We start from the raw sequence: 17,421 nt of genomic DNA, 5'->3' as shown, positions 1-17,421 counted from the left end.
GAAACATGGCAAAATCCCATCTCTACAAAATATACAAATATTTAGCCAGGCGTAGTGGCATGTGCCTGTAGTTCCAGCTCCTTGGGAGGTTGGAGTGGAAGGATTGCTCGAGCCCAGGAGTTTGAGGTTGCAATGAGCTGTGTGATCACACCACTGCACTCCAGCCTGGGCGAGAGAATGAGACCCTGTCTCTTAAACAAAAAAGGAAGAAGAAAAAGAAGGTAATAAAGGAGGATTAAAGGAATAAAAAGACATAAGACATATAGAAAAAAATTGCAAAATGGCAAACATAAAAACCAGGAAGTAACTGCATTCTGTCTATATAGAGACATCTTTATAGATTCAAAGACACAAATAAATTGAGGGTAAATATGAAAAATCATACACCATGCAAACAGTACTAAAAGAGAACCAGAAAAGCAACATTTATATTAGAACTAAAAGCACTTTATGACAAAAAAACTATTAGCAGAGACACAGAAGAGTCTCTGATACTAATAAAAGGGTCAAATCTTCAGTAAGACACAATTATAAACATATGCATATAAAGAGAGACCTAAGAAATGAAACAAAAACTGACAGAATTGAAGAGAAAAATAGACAAGTCAAGAATAATAGCTGGAGTCCGGGTGTGGTGGCTCATGGCTGTATTCCTCGTACTTTGGGAGGCTGAGGCAAGAGCATCGCTTGAGGCCAGGCGTTCAAGATCACACTGGGCAACACAGGGAGACCCTGTTTCTACAAAAAATAAACAAATCAGTCAGGCACAGTGGCACATGGCTGTAGTCCTAGCTGCTCAGGAGGCTGGAGTAGGAGGATTGCTTGAGCCCAGAAGGTTGAGGCTACAGCAAACTATGGTCTCACAACTGTATTCCAGCTTGGGCGACAGAGCAAGACTGTATATCAGAATACACACACATACACACACACACAGCAAGACTGTATATCAGAACATACACACGCAAAAAGTAATGGTTGGAGATTAAATACTTCACTTCTAATAACAGAACAACTACACAAGATCTACAAGGAAATACAAGAAATAACACTATAAACCAACCAGATCTAAGAGACACTTACAGAATAATACACACACCAACAGGATAATACACATTCTTCTCAAGTGCATGTGGAACATTCTCCAGGACAGACTACGTTAGGTCTTAAAATAAAAGCCTCAATAAATTAAATAGGACTGAATGAAATGATACAAAGTTTGTTCTCCAACTGCAACGTAATTATATTAGACATGAGTAACAGAAGGATACTTGGGAAATTCACAATTATGTGGAAATTAAACAACACATTTCAAAATAACCAACAGGTTGATGAAGAAATTTTTTTTAATTGGAAAATATTTCGAGAGTAATGAAAGTGAAAAGACAACATATCAAAACTTAAAGGATGTAGCTAAAACAGTACTAAGAGGAAAGCTTATAGTTGTTAAGTATATACACCAAACAAAGGGAAAGATACCAAATCAATAATCTAGATTTTCATCTCTAGAAACCAGAAAAATAAGAGCAAACGGAACCCAAAGTAAGCAGAAGGGAGGAAATTTAAAAGATTACAGCAGAAATCAATGAAATCGAAACTAGAATAACAACAGAAAAAAAAAAAAAAAAATCAACCAAACCAACAGTTATTTGAAAAGACCAACAAGATTGACAAATGTTTAGCTACACTGAACAACAAGAAGGCTCTGAATCTTCTATTAAAATCAGGAATTCTATGATGGAAAGAATGAGGTCAGAAAAATAAATAAGTAAATATAAAAAATAAAATATAATCAGAAATTCACAAAGGGACATCACTATTAATCTTCTGAAAACAAGAAAGGACTGTAAGGGAATATTATCAACAATTATATGCCAACAAACTGGACAACCTAGATGAGATGGACATATTCCTAGAAATAAAAACCTATCAAGACTAAATCATGAAGAAAAATAAAATCTGAATAGACCTATAACTAGTTACTAAAGAGACTGAATCTGTAATCAATAATCACCCAACAAAGAAAAGCCCTGTACCTTATGGTTTCACTGGTGAATTCTATCAAACATTTAAAGAAGAACTAATATCAACCCTTCTCAAACTTTTTCAAAAAGTTCAAGAGGAGGCCGGGCGCGGTGGCTCAAGCTTGTAATCCCAGCACTTTGGGAGGCCGAGACGGGCGGATCACGAGGTCGGGAGATCGAGACCATCCTGGCTAACACGGTGAAACCCCGTCTCTACTAAAAAATACAAAAAACTAGCCGGGCGAGGTGGCGGGCTCCTGTAGTCCCAGCTACTCCGGAGGCTGAGGCAGGAGAATGGCGTAAACCCGGGAGGCGGAGCTTGCAGTGAGCTGAGATCTGGCCACAGCACTCCAGCCTGGGCGACAGAGCCAGACTCCGTCTCAAAAAAAAAAAAAAAAAAAAAAAAAAAAAAGTTCAAGAGGAGGGAACACTTCCTAATTCCTTCTATAAGCCCAGCATTGTGCTTATACCAAAGCCAGAAAAATACACCATAAGGAAACTACAACAGGACCACATATGAACACTGATGCAAAACTCCTTAACAAAATACTAGCAAACCAAATCTAGCAGCATATTAAAATAATTATACACCATGACTAAGTGGAATTTATTCCTGGAAAACAAGGATGGTTATGGTTAAACATAAAAAAAATCAATCAATATGCCACATTAAAAGAATAAAGGGGAAAAAACAACATGATCATCTCAATACAGAAAAGCATTTGACAAAATTTAACACTTGCATTATTAAAACTCAACAAACTAGGAACAGAATGAAATTACCTCAACATAATAAAAGCCATATATGAAAAACCCACAGCAAACATCATATACAACAGTGAAAGACTTTTCCTCTAAGATCAGGAATAAGGCAAGGATGCCCACTTTAGCCATTTCTATTAAACGTAGTACTGGAAGCTCTAGTCAGGATAATTAAGAAAGTAATTAAGAAAGAAAAATAAGGGGCTGGGTGTGGTGGCTCACACCTGTAATCCCAGGACTTTGGGAGGCTGAGGCGGGCGGATCACAAGGTCAGGAATTCGAGACCAGCCTGGCCAACATGGTGAAATCCCATCTCTACTGAAGATCAAAAAATTAGCCAGGCATAGTGGTGCATGCCTTTAACCCTAGTTACTCAGGAGGCTGAGCCAGGAGAATCACTTGAACCCAGGAGGTGGAGGTTGCAGTGAGCCCAGATCGCACCATTGCACTCCAGCCTGGGTGACAGGGTAAGACTCTGTCTCAAAAATAAAATAAAATAAAATAAAAAGTATCCAAATCAGAAAGAAAAAGTAAAATTATCTCTGTTCAAAGATCTTACCATCTTATTTGCAGAAAATCCTAGATTCTACAACAAAACTATTAAAATAAATGAATTCAGTAAAGTAACAGGATACAAGTCAACACCCAAAAATCAGCTGCATTTCTAAACGCTAACAATGAACAATTTGAAAAGAAAATTATGAAAGGAATTCCATTTATGAAAGCAGCAAAAAGAATAAAATACTTAGGAATTAACTAAAGAAGTGGAAGATGTATACTTATACAATGAAAACTATGAAATATTGCTGAAAGAAATTTTAAAAGACATAAATAAATGGACATATATCTTATGTTCATGGATCAGAGGACGTGACACTGTTAAAATGTCAAAACTACCCAAAGATTCAATACACTCACTACCAAAATCACAATGACTTTTTTGCAGAAATAGAAAAACTCATCCTATAATTCATACGGAATCTCCAGGAATCCAAAATGGCCAAAACAATATTGAAAAAGAACAAAGATAGAGGACTCACATTTTCTGATTTCAAAACATTCAAAGCAACAGTAATCAAAATACTAAGGTACTGGGATAAAGGAAGACATACACACCAAGGGAAAAGGATAAATAGCCCAGAAATAAACTCTCGTATATTTGGTCCAATGATTTTCAACAAGAATGCCAGTATCTCTCAATGCAGAAAGGATAGTCTTTCCAACAAATGGTGCCAAGAAAACTGAATATCCACTTACAAAATAACTAAGACAAACCCTTATGCAATACCATAAAAAAATTAACTCAAAATGACTCAAACATAAGACCTAAAATTATAAAACTCTCACAAGAAAAAATGGGGCAAAAGCTTCACGATGTTGGATTTGGCAATGATTTCTCACACATGACACCAAAGGCATAGGCAACAATAATAAAAACAGATGAACTGGACTTTATGAAAATTTAAGAATTTTGTGCATCGAAAGGCAATATCAACACAGAATGGGAGCAAATATTTCCAAATCAAATACCTGACATAGTATTAATAACCAGGTAATATGGAGGACTCTGAAAGCTCAACAACAAAAAATAAACAACCTAATTAAAAAATGGGCCAAGTACTTGAAAAGACATTTCTCCAAAGAAGATATACAAATGGCCAATAAGCATATGAAAAGATGCTCAACCTCACTAATCATTAGGGAAATGCAAATTTAAACTACAATGAAATACCATCTTATACTCATTAGAATGGTTACTATAAAAACAGAAAAAGAAAATAAGTATTGGCAAAGATGTGAAGAAATTGGAACCCCTGTGCCCTATTGGTGAGAATATAAAAAAGTATAGCACTTGTGGAAAACAGTACGGTAGTTCTTCAAAAAATTAAACATAGAATTACCATATGACCCAGCAATTCCAGCTCTGGGTACAGAACCAAAAAACTTGAAAACGAGATTTCAAAGAGATATTTGTAAACTCATGTTCACAGCAGCATTATTCACAAATAGCCTAAATGTGGAAGCAACCCAAAGTGTCCACTAATGGATAAATGGATAGATTTTAGATAAGCAAAATGTATACAATTACAATGGATTATAAGTCAGCCTTAAAAAGGAAAGAAACTCTGAAATATGCTAAAAGACAGATGAACCTTGAGGACATTATGCAAAGTGAAATAAGCCAGTCACAAAAAGATAAACACTGTATGATTCCATTCAATATGAGGTACATGGAGTAGTCAAAATCAGAGACATAGAATGGTGGTTACCAGAGAATGGGGGTAGGGGAATGGGGAGGTACACCATTATTATTTAATGGGTATAGAGTTTCAGTTTACAAGACAAAAAGAGTTCTGAAGATGGACTGTGGTGATGGTTGCACATTATGAAAATATTAAATACCACTAAATAGTATACTTTAAAATGTTAGGATGGTGGCTTTTAGGTTTTGTGTATCTTTACAAAATAAAAGTGGGGAAAAATTATTTTTTTAACTAATAACTTACATAGCAGGTTGCGCTAGTTGGTGGGTGACAGGAGCACTAACATAAGCTGCAGGCTGTATGCCCATCATTCCTGAACCATCTTAAAGAAAAAAGAAAAAAAAAGTTTATTTAGAATAACCATTTAATAACATTTTATTTATTCCTCCAGAAAAAGGTACATAATCAAAATGTTACCTAGGGAAAACCATCAATATTTCCTTCTGGGTTAGAAGTTAGCAAAGAACAGCATAAGAAAACACAATCGTTATTTCTTAAATAGAGATGAAAAGGAAGTAACTATAAAATGTAACTGGGCTTTAAAATAGGGCATTTATTAAGTCAATATATAACATCTGAATTAAGCAAAGCTGTGCTTTTCTCATTTAGATATTTTTTGTTTACACAAAAAAAAATTTTCCTTATTGAGCCAGGGGGGAGAAAATGCTTACCCTATAGATAACTTACAATAAGCAAGACTGGGATCCAAAGTATTCCTGGCCCCATAAAAATAGTATGCATCATCATAAGGAGTTCGATAGTTAGTAGCCAAAGGTGGTAGTAGGGGAGGTGGAGGCAGAGGTGCAATCCTGTATGAAAATAAAAATGAAAAATTCCTCTCTTGTTTCTTGGCAATTTTTTTTAAAAAATCAAGATACTACTCTTTTGCAAAAACAGTACTGAAAATCCTATCACTACTTTAGAAAAAGTCACCACCTTGCTCCAATCATTCATCAAAAATTATGACTCAAAAAGCAAATACTATTACATAGGATTTCACAATTTCAGGTACCTTTATGTAAGACAAAAACCTGGCTTAATATTCAACCAATTAATATCCAATAGGCACAATGTGCCAGTATCAAATAAAGACAGACATGGTCCCTGTCCCTCAGGAGTAACATGAAAATAAACAACTACAGTCAGGTACAAGCAAATTAAATAATTAACAGTACAAGCAAATTAAATAATTAACAGTACAAGCAAATTAAATTAAATAGTAATATAGCCCAGAAAACGTAGAGTGCTATAGGTACAGGAGCAGGGACATTTAAACCACATGAGGGAGAGAAAGAAAGCACATGTAAGGCTTTCCAGAAGAGGCAACGCTTAAGTCATGCTACTGGAGTGAGCTTGTGTGTGTTAGAGGAAGGACAATCTAGAAAGAGAAGGCAAAGAGCTACAAAACAGTGTAAGTACAAATGGTTCAGTCTGACTGAGGAAACGAGTGTATTTCTTAATAGTAAAATAAAAGCGACTTAAATACCAAAAGTAAAGTACTGACATAATCTTTAGTATTTCATAAATGTAAAACTTCTGAAAACCTCTACATTAGCACTTCATTACTGATTAGGAAATATCTCTGTATTTCCATCAATGCAGTATTTTTCAGTAGTAAAAATGGCAAAGGCAAATTCCTTTAAATGAATAGAAAGAGATGGCAGCATTCTTGAATGTTCTCACTGTTGTATGTATCTTAACAGGTTCTCCCTTGTCATACACTTCAAAATAATTCCAAAGAACTAAGAAGGCCCTGAAGTTCTCTTCAGTAGGGAATATCTTTCATATTTACTAGCCACTCAATGTGTCTAACCCTTACACTATCCTCACAACAAAGATACATAAACAAAAATGTCAAATAACTGTTATGAAAGGGAGCTGTCATTATCATTAAATCTAATTTTATAGAGATTTATACAAACTAATCCTCACAACCCTGTAATTGTAAACATGAAATAAAATATACTACTACTCCACTTTTACAAATGAGAAAACTGAAGTTCAACAAAGGTGTGGTTTGCCCAAAATCCAGAGAAGAAAGCCAACCATTTCAATCCCTAATTCAATGCTGAGACCACCATAAAATGCTCTGTCAATTCCAATCCTTCCTATTCTTGAGTCAGGAAGCCAACAGATGAAAAACACAAAGCCCCCGGTAAGTACAGTAAACACAGTTCTACAGTGGGATAGTAACTAAAAGACCAACTTCTACTGAAATAATATAGTTCAGAAAATATCGATGTTCAAAAAAGTTAAGAAAAACACCTCTAAATTTAAATATATTTTATAATTAATATACTACCAGTGAACAAAAAATAAGCCCAGGTCCTACAAAGAAGGAAGTATAGCCCAGAAAATATCAGTGTTAACAACAGGATTTTCTTTATGTATACTCTATTATAGCCTTTTACCTATAGAAATCAAATCTTTACCCCAATACCTAAATTACAGGTTTTATAATCTCAACACTTTTTATTTCAGGCATTTGAGTTACACAGCCCATAAGTAATCACAGAGAATGAGCTGAAGGAAACAGAAGCTAAATAAAATAATACGTATAAAAGAGCCACATTAGAAACTTTTTCTGCACAAATTGAAGAATTCAATGTTTGCCAAGTGGAAACAACAAAATTGAAAAAAATGTACAACTTTTATATGTTAAAAGATATCAAAAACAGACATCCCAAAATACGACCTAAAAGTAAGTAAACACTAAAATGTACTTAGTAATTCATTCTAAAGATACAAAATCATCTTTAAACAATAAAATGTTTTAAGAATTTCCCTTATTTTTGTAATAGCAGAGAAAAAAACAAATTTCAGAACTTATTTCACAAAACTGTTAACTGTACAAAATCTCTGAAGAATAACGTTATCCGCTTCAGCACATCCTTCTAAACATAAAATATAGCAATACCTTACCTAATTCCCACACACAAAACATTTAAACAAGCACCTGGGAGACACCATTTCACCAAAGGCGCTGTTGAGTCCACTGCGCAAATCTTCATTTTGAGAAGGAACGGAATGAACTGATGGGATGGGTGGGACAGATGGGGCAGATAAAGGAGGGAGAGGTGTCTGGAAAGCTATTCTGGGTCTTTCAGGTGGTATCATCTCTTCAAAGTGTCTTGGTGCCACACTAAACTGCTTTAGTCTATCAGGCTAAAATAAAGAAAAAAAATCTGTTTGTTACATATAATCATAAGTTTAAAGGTAGAAGGGACTTCAAAAGACCTCCTATCCCAGCAGGTACTTAAGACAGTCACAGAGTAACAGAATTTTACAGCTATAAAAGACTCCAAATATCTATTTTTATTTATTTATTTATTGAATAATGGAATTTTACAGCTATAAAAGACTCTGAATATTTATTTATTTATTTATTTAATTTATTTATTTATTTATTTACTTTTGAGACAGAGTCTCACTCTGTCACCCAGGCTGGAATGCAATGGCACAATCTCAGGTCACAGCAACTTCCACCTCCTGAGTTCAAGGAATTCTCCTGCCTCAGACTCAGAGTAGCTGGGATTATAGGCATCTGCTACCACACGCAGCTAATTTTTGTGAAGAAGGGTGTTTCGCCACATTGGCCAGGCTGGTCTCAAACTCCTGGCCTCAAGTGATCTGCCTGCCTCAGCCTCCCAGGGTGCTGGAATTACAGGTGTGAGCTTCTGCGCCCGGCCAGATTCTCAATATCTAATGCTTATTTTATAAATGGGTAATTGAGGTTCTCTCAGAAGTAATATACCACCTAAAGTCTCGTTATTAGTAAAGAATTAAGTAAAGACCAGAGTCAGATATTAATTTTAAATATGTCTGCAGTATTATTTCTATGTACTAGGACACTGTGCTACTTCTCTAACCGCCATTTCTGTTATCTGTTACAAAGTATTCTGTAAAACAGGGTCAGCAAATGCTTTCTGTAAAGGGCTAGACAGTAAATAGGATTTGCAAGACTACATAGTCTCTTCATAACAAGCAGACTCAGCCATAGTGCTAAAGCAGCCACAAACAGTATGTCAACGAATGAGCAAGGCTGTGCTGCAACAAAACTGTTTTTTATGAAAACAGGCAGCAAAAAAAATTGGCCACAGGCCACACTTTGCTAATCTCTACTTTAGAACATCACTTATACGCCCTTTTCTAAGATTTGCACATCTAAAGTAAACCCAAAAATAAAGGCCTGTTTCCTCTAATTACTTATTTATTCTCATAAATCAACTTGACACTCTATAGGAGCTTCAATTCAAAGATAAATAAAGTCTGTCACACACTAGTGTAACCATAAATACAAAATTTAACATGCCAACATATTACCTTAAAAAGCTCACCTTTTAAAAGGAAACTTTTGATTGATAAAAGAAAATATATTTAGCTTTGAAATTTATCTTCTTTTTTTTCTACCATGGTTATCAGGAATGATTTCTCAGGTTAACCTTGAAGCATACTGTGAGTGATGCTGGTGCAATATTAAACTTTTCCAAACAGATAACCCACAGGATATATTCTCGGCATAAGTAAAAGCAAATCAAAAGTTGCCTATAGGTAAATAATTTTAAGTTGCTGCATCCTTTTTAAGAATGAGCTTTTTAATGAAATTAAAGGTCTTAATCATCATTCAAAGATGAAATAAGACTTGTATTAGAAATAAATACTACATAACCAACTACAGAAAAAATAAATTGTGGTAAAAACACAGGAAAAATAAATTGTGGTAAAAACAATAAATTACCTCCTCCTTACTTAACTGCAATGATGTGAGTAATTCATTCCACTTAATGATGAGAATTGCAAAATTCAAGTAAAAATAAGATTATTATCTCTCTAATGTTACAATAAGTAACAATTACTAAAATGCTTTAAAAATAAAGTCTTCGGTTTTCTCAGAAATCATTCCAATATAAGTAAAGTAAGTGATCAAGATGTATTCAAGAAAAATATTAACATCAATTATAAATTTAACCAAGATAACTCTCCATGGAATAGTATGTGTGAACAAAGCACAGATAACTAATTTAAAATAAACTTTAAAAAATGACACGCAAATGAAAAAGGAAAAATTATGTCAAGGAAATAACAGTTAAGAGAATTTACACTTTATGAGAACAGTTTTAGTTAATTTTATTACTGTTCAAATTGGTCTACTCTCTTTTTCTTCCAATATTCTCTATCCCCACCTGCCACCACATTTGAGGATCATCTGATGAAAGATTAAACATTAAAAGATGCCAGAAACCCTTACCGATTTCTCAGGGTCTTGTGCTCCAGATGCTGCAACCCTGAGTTCTAAATCTTTTTCTCTAAACAAAATTAAAGTTTTACATATTAAAAAGATAAACTATCAAAATTATAAATCATCACTGAAAGAAGCTTATACACAAAGTCTATGCAATATATCTACAAAAACAAATAATTCCTTTAACTGACATTACAGCCTTAAATAATACTGAAAGCCAAATTTTTTTACTAGATACAAAGTAAACTAGAATTCACATGTAACTTACACTATGTATCTCTAAGCCAATGCCCAGAGTATTTCAAAGACTAAGTAATTCACACAAAATAAAATACAGAAATAAAATCTTTACCTTGCAAAACTAAAAACCTCTTTTAGGGCACACATATATTTTCAGTTAGCAAAAAGAAGGGTAAAAATTTAAATATATTTACCATACTTCCTAATAACAGGGTTTTTTTTAAATGTTAAAGATAACTAGGCCGGGCGTGGTGGCTCAAGCCTGTAATCCCAGCACTTTGGGAGGCCGAGACGGGCGGATCACGAGGTCAGGAGATCGAGACCATCCTGGCTAACACGGTGAAACCCCGTCTCTACTAAAAAATACAAAAAACTAGCCGGGCGCGGTGGCGGGCGCCTGCAGTCCCAGCTACTCGGGAGGCTGAGGCAGGAGAATGGCGTGAACCCGGGAGGCGGAGCTTGCAGTGAGCTGAGATCCGGCCACTGCACTCCAGCCTGGGCGACAGAGCGAGACTCCGTCTCAAAAAAAAAAAAAAAAAAAAAAAAAAAAAAAAAAAAAAAAAAAAAAAGTTAAAGATAACTAACATCAAACAGTAAATATTGGCTTCCTCTGAGATAGAAAAAGGTAAAAACTAAGAGATAACAGGTCTCAAATTCTCTCAAAACAAGATATCTATTCCTAATTTTGTTGTTGCTGTTGTTGTTGAGTCAGAGTCTCGCACTGTCTCCCGGGCTGGAGTGCAGTGGCGTGATCTCGGCTCACTGCAACCTCCGCCTCCCAGGTTCAAGCAATTCTCCTGCCTCAGCCTCCCGAATAGCTGGGACCACACGTGTGTGCCACCATGCCCGGCTAATTTTTTGTATTATTAGTAGAAATGGGGTTTCACTGTGTTAGCCAGGATGGTCTCGATCTCCTGACCTCGTGATGTACCCGCCTCAGCCTCCCAAAGTGCTGGGATTACAGGCGTGAGCTACTGTAATTTCTAATTTTAATCTATATTTAAAATTTCTAATTTTAAACTCTATTCCTAATTTTAAACTATAATATTTCATAGGTATTTCAACAAGAAAGACTATAAACAATGATACCTATATACAACATAAATACTTGTGATTTATCATTCCTGTGGAATTGAGGAAGCCACTGAAGTTTTTTGAGCAGGGCGCCAGTTTGATTAGTGTATTTTTTGATAGTTAATATCATAGTGTGCTGGATCTACTGGAGCAGGGAGAAGGGAGTTGGGAAGACTAGTTATTAGTTAGGAAGCTATTGCTGCAACCCAGGTCAGATGTAGAGAGGACTCATCCAAGGTTAATGGCTCTGAGAATAGAAAGAAGGAGAGGGCCTCATATGAAGTAAGTAAGAGAGGACAAGGAATACAAGTCATAGTGAGATTTTGAGGCTCCATTATTGGGCTATTAATAGAAAATCTAGAGGGACAGTTGGTTTTGAGATGCTCATTTGGGATGGAAATGTTAAATTTATAGGATACAATTTTTTTTTTTGCACGTATGTGTGTGTGCATACCATTTCATATGGCAAAAAATACTTTTATATTTGTTACTATATATGGGATAATCCAGAGGGCGTATCTGTAACATTAAATGCTACCTTAAATCAAAAACTGAAGAAATCAATGAAGGAAGTAAAAGGTCTATCACAGAATATACAAATACTCTCACTTGCAACTTATGGCCAAAACAACAACAACAACAAAAACTCTCTTGGTATTTATTTTCCTTGTTGATTTACCATGTAGAGACTAAAATATAAGTGATTTACAAATCAAACATCATATTAGAAAGACAACCCCTTATTTAACCATCTACACAAATGCATTTTAAACTCAAAATATCTCTTTTAAATGCAAACCTTTCATTACCGTCTCTTGTTCCTCTGTTGCTCAGCCATTTGTTCCAACAGTTCTAGTCTGTATTTCTCTTTCCTTCTCTGAATAAGTTCTCGATCTTCACCTCCTAGATAGTGGTATCAGAAAAATGCAATCTTAACTCTTAAGCATCGTATGCAATTAGAAAGTCAAGTCCTTAAAAACTCTGTCTTAATTGTATCATATAATTACTGAATATGCAAGAAATACAGAAGGAAAAAATCACATGAATCAGTCCTTCTTCAATTATTTTTGTAATTAATGGGTACCTACTATGTGTCAAACACAAGATACGGTAATCATGCCCATGCCTCTACCAGTAGTCAAAAATTTTCCTAAATAACAGAATATTCTTATCCCAACCCCATTTTTCTAACAATCTAAGTAATATTTCCATTAATATCTTCCATAAGTCTTATAAATTTAACATTTCAATCCCAAATGAGCACCTCAAAATCATCTGCCCCTCTTCATTTTCTATTAATGGACCAATACTGGAGCCTCAAAATCTCACTATAACTTGGATTGCTTGTCCTCTTCTATTCTCTTCATATGAGGCCCCCTCCTTTCTATTCTCAGAGCCATTAACCTTGCATAAGTCCTCTCTACATCTGACCTGGATTGCAGCAAAAACTTCCTAACTAATATCCAGTCTTCCCAACTTCCTTCTCCCTGCTCCAATAGATCCAGTACACTATGTAATATTAACCGTCATAAAATACACTAATCAAACTGGCACTCTGCTCAAAAAAATTCAGTTCTGCAGGAAAAAATATAAACCTCTCACCCTGGTATTCCTTACACAAAAATTCAGCTATTCAAAAATTTTGAATGCAGAGATTATTATTATTGCATATGTTAACACCACAAAATAACCTCTTAATCTAGATATGCAAGATCTGGAACACTACAAAAATCACAGGGTATCAAGAATGCAACTGAAACAGCAATTTCTGTACTGTCTTCATTACTGGTCTCCAACCATCAGTGGGCACACAGCATCTCAGTTTGTCCATTAAGCACAGATATCAGCAAAAGTGAAGCTCCCATATAGGTTACATGAATTACATTAAGATTAATAACTGTGTTTTATAATAAAAGTAAATATTCCCATTCCACTTCTGACCATGATAGAATAACCAACCACAAGACTTAACCTCACACTGTTTAAAAAACAAATAAACAACAACAATAACAACAAATTAGAAAAGTGGACAAAATACACAAAATAATTGTTTTCCAGACACTGGACAAGAGGTAGTACAGAACTGTAATACCTAAGGGAAGGAAAATAGATGAGGTGAGCCCTATAATCACCCAATTTCTGCCCAAATGAAATTTCCAGACCACAGATACAGGTAAAGAGGTAAAGAGAACCCAAAGAGGGCCAGGAAACTGAGCTAAATTGAATAGATAAAGAGCAAAATTCAGGAAGGCTAAAATGGCTAGAAGTTATGGAGCAAAGATCCAATAGGAAGCACAAAAAGAGCTTCAGAAATCCACAGGAGGTCCCTTCAGACTTTGCAGTGTGCTAGTTTGTGCATTCACAGAGTGAAATTCCATTTGGCCTGGCAACAAACTAAGAAGGGTATGCAAACTGAACAATTCTCAGACCTGAAACAAAGGAGAAAAATTCAAGCTCCAGCCAGCTATGTTCTTGGTGGTCTTTCAGGGAACACGTCAGAAAGGTCACTCTGTAGTAGTAAGACTAAACTATTCTCTGAAAGGAAAGCTACTCTAGAGGTCCCTAGCTAAGTTTAAAACTGAACTCAGATCAAATTGGTCTTTAGTGAGGGAGAAGGAAAGGAAAAATCATTTTGGAAAAAATTCAGACTGCAGAAGCAGCCTGCTTGAAAAGTCACAGCAACAGACAAAAATAAAACAACCTGGGGGAAAAAATAAAACCTCAGACTGCACCTGGACAGATAAGCAAGGGTCTAGCACAGAGCTCTTTGTTCTTTGTCTAATTAGTGAACTCCCAGGAAAGTTTCCACCTCCTTTCAGGCATATTCATAGTGGGAACTTGCATGGGGGTGAGGCAGGGGTGGCTTATCTAAAACAAACCCAGTTATACAAACAAGACAAGCAGCTTTCTGCTTGCCTAGAGAGGTACCCAGAGCTGTATAAGGTAACACGAGTTACACAGATAGTTTTACTGATAAGTTACTCAAACTGCTACAGAGATTGTTTCTTATAAAAGCTTTTCAATTCAGCTGTAACCCGGCCATCTACTTAGACTCCCCTCTTCCCTGCAGAGAGCTTTTTTTCTTTCACTTATTAAACTTTCGCTCCAACCCCACCTTTGTGTCTATATTTCTTAATTTTCTTGGACATGGGACAAAGAACCTGGGGTAATAGTTCAGACAACGAGAAACTGCTACATTAAGGAGCATGTGTGAGACTGCAACATTAGTAACAGAGAAATGTGACAATGGTAGGCAAGATTTTTAAAAGATGGCTACTACGTTCCCTGCTCCCTGCTGAATCCGTGTAATTCCCTCCCCTTGAGAATGGGTAGGACCTGTAACTTACTTGTATACAATAGAATATGGAAAGGTGGAAAAAATATTTGCAGATGTAACTAAGGTACTGAATCAACTAATTTTGAAGTAATTAAAAGGGAGATTATCTTAGGTGGCCCTGATACAATCAGGTGAAAGCCCTTAGAAGGAATGGGCCCTTCCTGAATTTAGAGATTCCTCTTGCTGGCATAAAGTAAGTAACCATGGTAAGGAAGCCCACATGGCAAGGAACAGCAGATGGCCACTAGGAACTGTGGGCAGTCTCCAGTGGGTATCCAGTAAGAAGCCAGGGTCCTCAGTCATATAGCCACAAAGAAATGAATTCTGCCAACAACCTGCATTAGCTTAGAGGCAGATTCTTCCCCACTCAAGCCTCCGGTTAAAAAGCAGCCTGATGGATACCTTGATTATAGCCTTTTGAGACCATTAGCAAAGGATCTGTTCAGTAAACCATGCCCAGACTTGACCCACTGGAGTTGCTGCCTGAATGCAATTTCCAAATGTTCACTAGAAAAACTGGGATCAAACAACACAGAAGACCTAAAAGAGATACTTTTGTGACATTCAGGCACAAAACATGGCCCACATTCCAGACTTTCAAAGCAGACTATACAAAGCAAAAGCTGCAAGCTATGGTGAAGGGACAGAAAATCAGCTTGGACCCAATATCCCACACTCTTACATAGCAAAGGCTTGTTACTGTTAGGGGAAGGGCAAAAAAAATCTGGTGAAAAATCTGATGCAAAACCCTCCTCAGACACAAAGAAGAGTTTAGCTATCATCCTGGGCAAGGACAGAAATGTTGAGAAAGACCCATCCCTGAGGCCCAGATGCACAGGACCAGTACAGCATCAAGTAACAATCAACAGCAATATATTGCTGAGAAGGGGGAAGTGTGGAGGAAGAGATGCCCTCACTGTCAAGGACATGAAGGTCTTGCTGAAAACTGGGGAAAGTGCAGGAACACTAAGAAAATCCCTCTGGCACTCCAGGCCTCACATGAAGGACAAGATAAGAGAATTCAACACTTCTCTCTAAGCAATCAATAGAAGCAGATAAAATTCATTAAGGATATACAAGACATGAACATACAATGAACTAACTTGATTTAACTGACACCTTTTTTTTTCTTTTTTTGATACAGGGTCTTACTCTGTCACCCAGGTTGGAGTGCAGTGGCACAATCACGGCTCACTGCAGCCTCAACCTCCCAGGCTTAAGCAATCCTCCTACCTCTGCCTCCTGAGTGGCTAGGACTACAGGTGCATGCCACCACACCCAATTAATTTTTTTATTTTTTGTAGAGACATGGTCTCCCTATGTTGTCCAGGTTGCTCTCAAACTCTTGGGCTCAATCAAGTGATCCTCCTGCTTCAGCCACCCAGGATGCTGGGATTACAGGTGTGAGCCACCACACCCAGCGTTAAATGACATCTATAAACTACTATACTCAACAACTGCACCATGCACATTCTTTCAAGTACACACTAAACACTCACCAAGACAGACTATATTCTGAGCCACTCAAAAAAAAAAAAAAAAAGAAGTCAAAGAAATTCAACAAACTTGAAATAACTGAAATTAATCTAATTATATTCTTGGATCTTAAGAGGCTTAAACAAGCAGTCAATAACAAAAAGACAGAAGGAAAATTCCCAAATGAATGGAAATTTTTAAACATACTTCTAAATTACCTATGGTTCTCTTATAAACCCCACAATACATTTGTTATTTAGCTCTAAACTAAATCAGTGATCTTACTCTTTAAATAAAGAAAAGGCCCCAAGTGACATCCTTGGGGCAAAATTATAGGAAGATAAATTTCAGTTCAATTGAAATAAGAGTATCATAACAATCACAGCCATCTGAAGATGGAATGTCCTGTCTCTAGGGATAATAAATTTCCTATAGGTATGTACAAACATAGTTTGGGGGGGAAAAGATCAACCACGAGATAAGTCATTGAATTAAATGACTTTAACAGTTTGTTTCAAATGTTAGAGTTCATTGTTTACCAAATATTCATCTATAAATCCTGGATTGCATTAAACTCATGCTGTTCATCTTTAAAAGGTCAGGATACAATAATCCTTTTATTGATAAAATTATTTATCAGTAGGCTCTCAGCTCAGAAAGACATTTCTCTTATTTTACCATGTTTTATAAAATACATCGGCAGGGAACAGTGGCTCACGCCTGTAATCTCAGCACTTTAGGAAGCCAAGGCGGCAGATCACTTGAGGTCAGGAGTTTGAGACCAGCCTGGTCAACATGGTGAAACCCCATCTCTACTAAAAAAATACAAAAATTAGCCAGGCATGGTGGCACATGCCTGTAATTCCAACTACTCAGGAGACTGAGGCACAAGAATCACTTGAACCCAGGAGGTAGAGGTTGCAGTGAGCCAAGATTGTGCCACTGCACTCCAACCTCAGTGATAGGGTGACACTCAGTTTCAAAAAAAAAAAAACATAAGAATAT

The 17,421-nt window shown here is 36.2% G+C and overlaps 1 protein-coding gene across 7 annotated transcripts in view; it reads right to left on the bottom strand.

Moving 5' to 3' along the window:
- The window catches only part of CSPP1 (centrosome and spindle pole associated protein 1), a 130,332-nt gene that overhangs the window by 69,140 nt on the left and 43,771 nt on the right, over nt 1-17,421 (bottom strand). For 5 of the 7 annotated variants that reach the window (XM_025395259.1, XM_025395260.1, XM_025395258.1 and 2 more), the window contains 5 exons: nt 12,413-12,506; nt 10,296-10,353; nt 8,004-8,212; nt 5,735-5,856; nt 5,291-5,369 (listed from right to left, as the gene is read on the bottom strand). In XM_025395259.1, coding sequence (XP_025251044.1) covers nt 5,291-5,369; nt 5,735-5,856; nt 8,004-8,212; nt 10,296-10,353; nt 12,413-12,506 — 562 coding nt within the window. Of the gene's footprint in view, nt 1-5,290; nt 5,370-5,734; nt 5,857-8,003; nt 8,213-9,785; nt 9,828-10,295; nt 10,354-12,412; nt 12,507-17,421 lie in introns of all 7 variants that reach the window. The other 2 variants (XM_025395256.1, XM_025395257.1) reach the window with 1 other exon arrangement.

This window comes from Theropithecus gelada, chromosome 8, assembly GCF_003255815.1.
Source record: "Theropithecus gelada isolate Dixy chromosome 8, Tgel_1.0, whole genome shotgun sequence".
In the NCBI taxonomy this organism is placed as follows: domain Eukaryota; kingdom Metazoa; phylum Chordata; class Mammalia; order Primates; family Cercopithecidae; genus Theropithecus; species Theropithecus gelada.
Note: the sequence above shows the minus strand (reverse complement) of the source record. Positions and strands in the feature narration are given on the sequence as shown.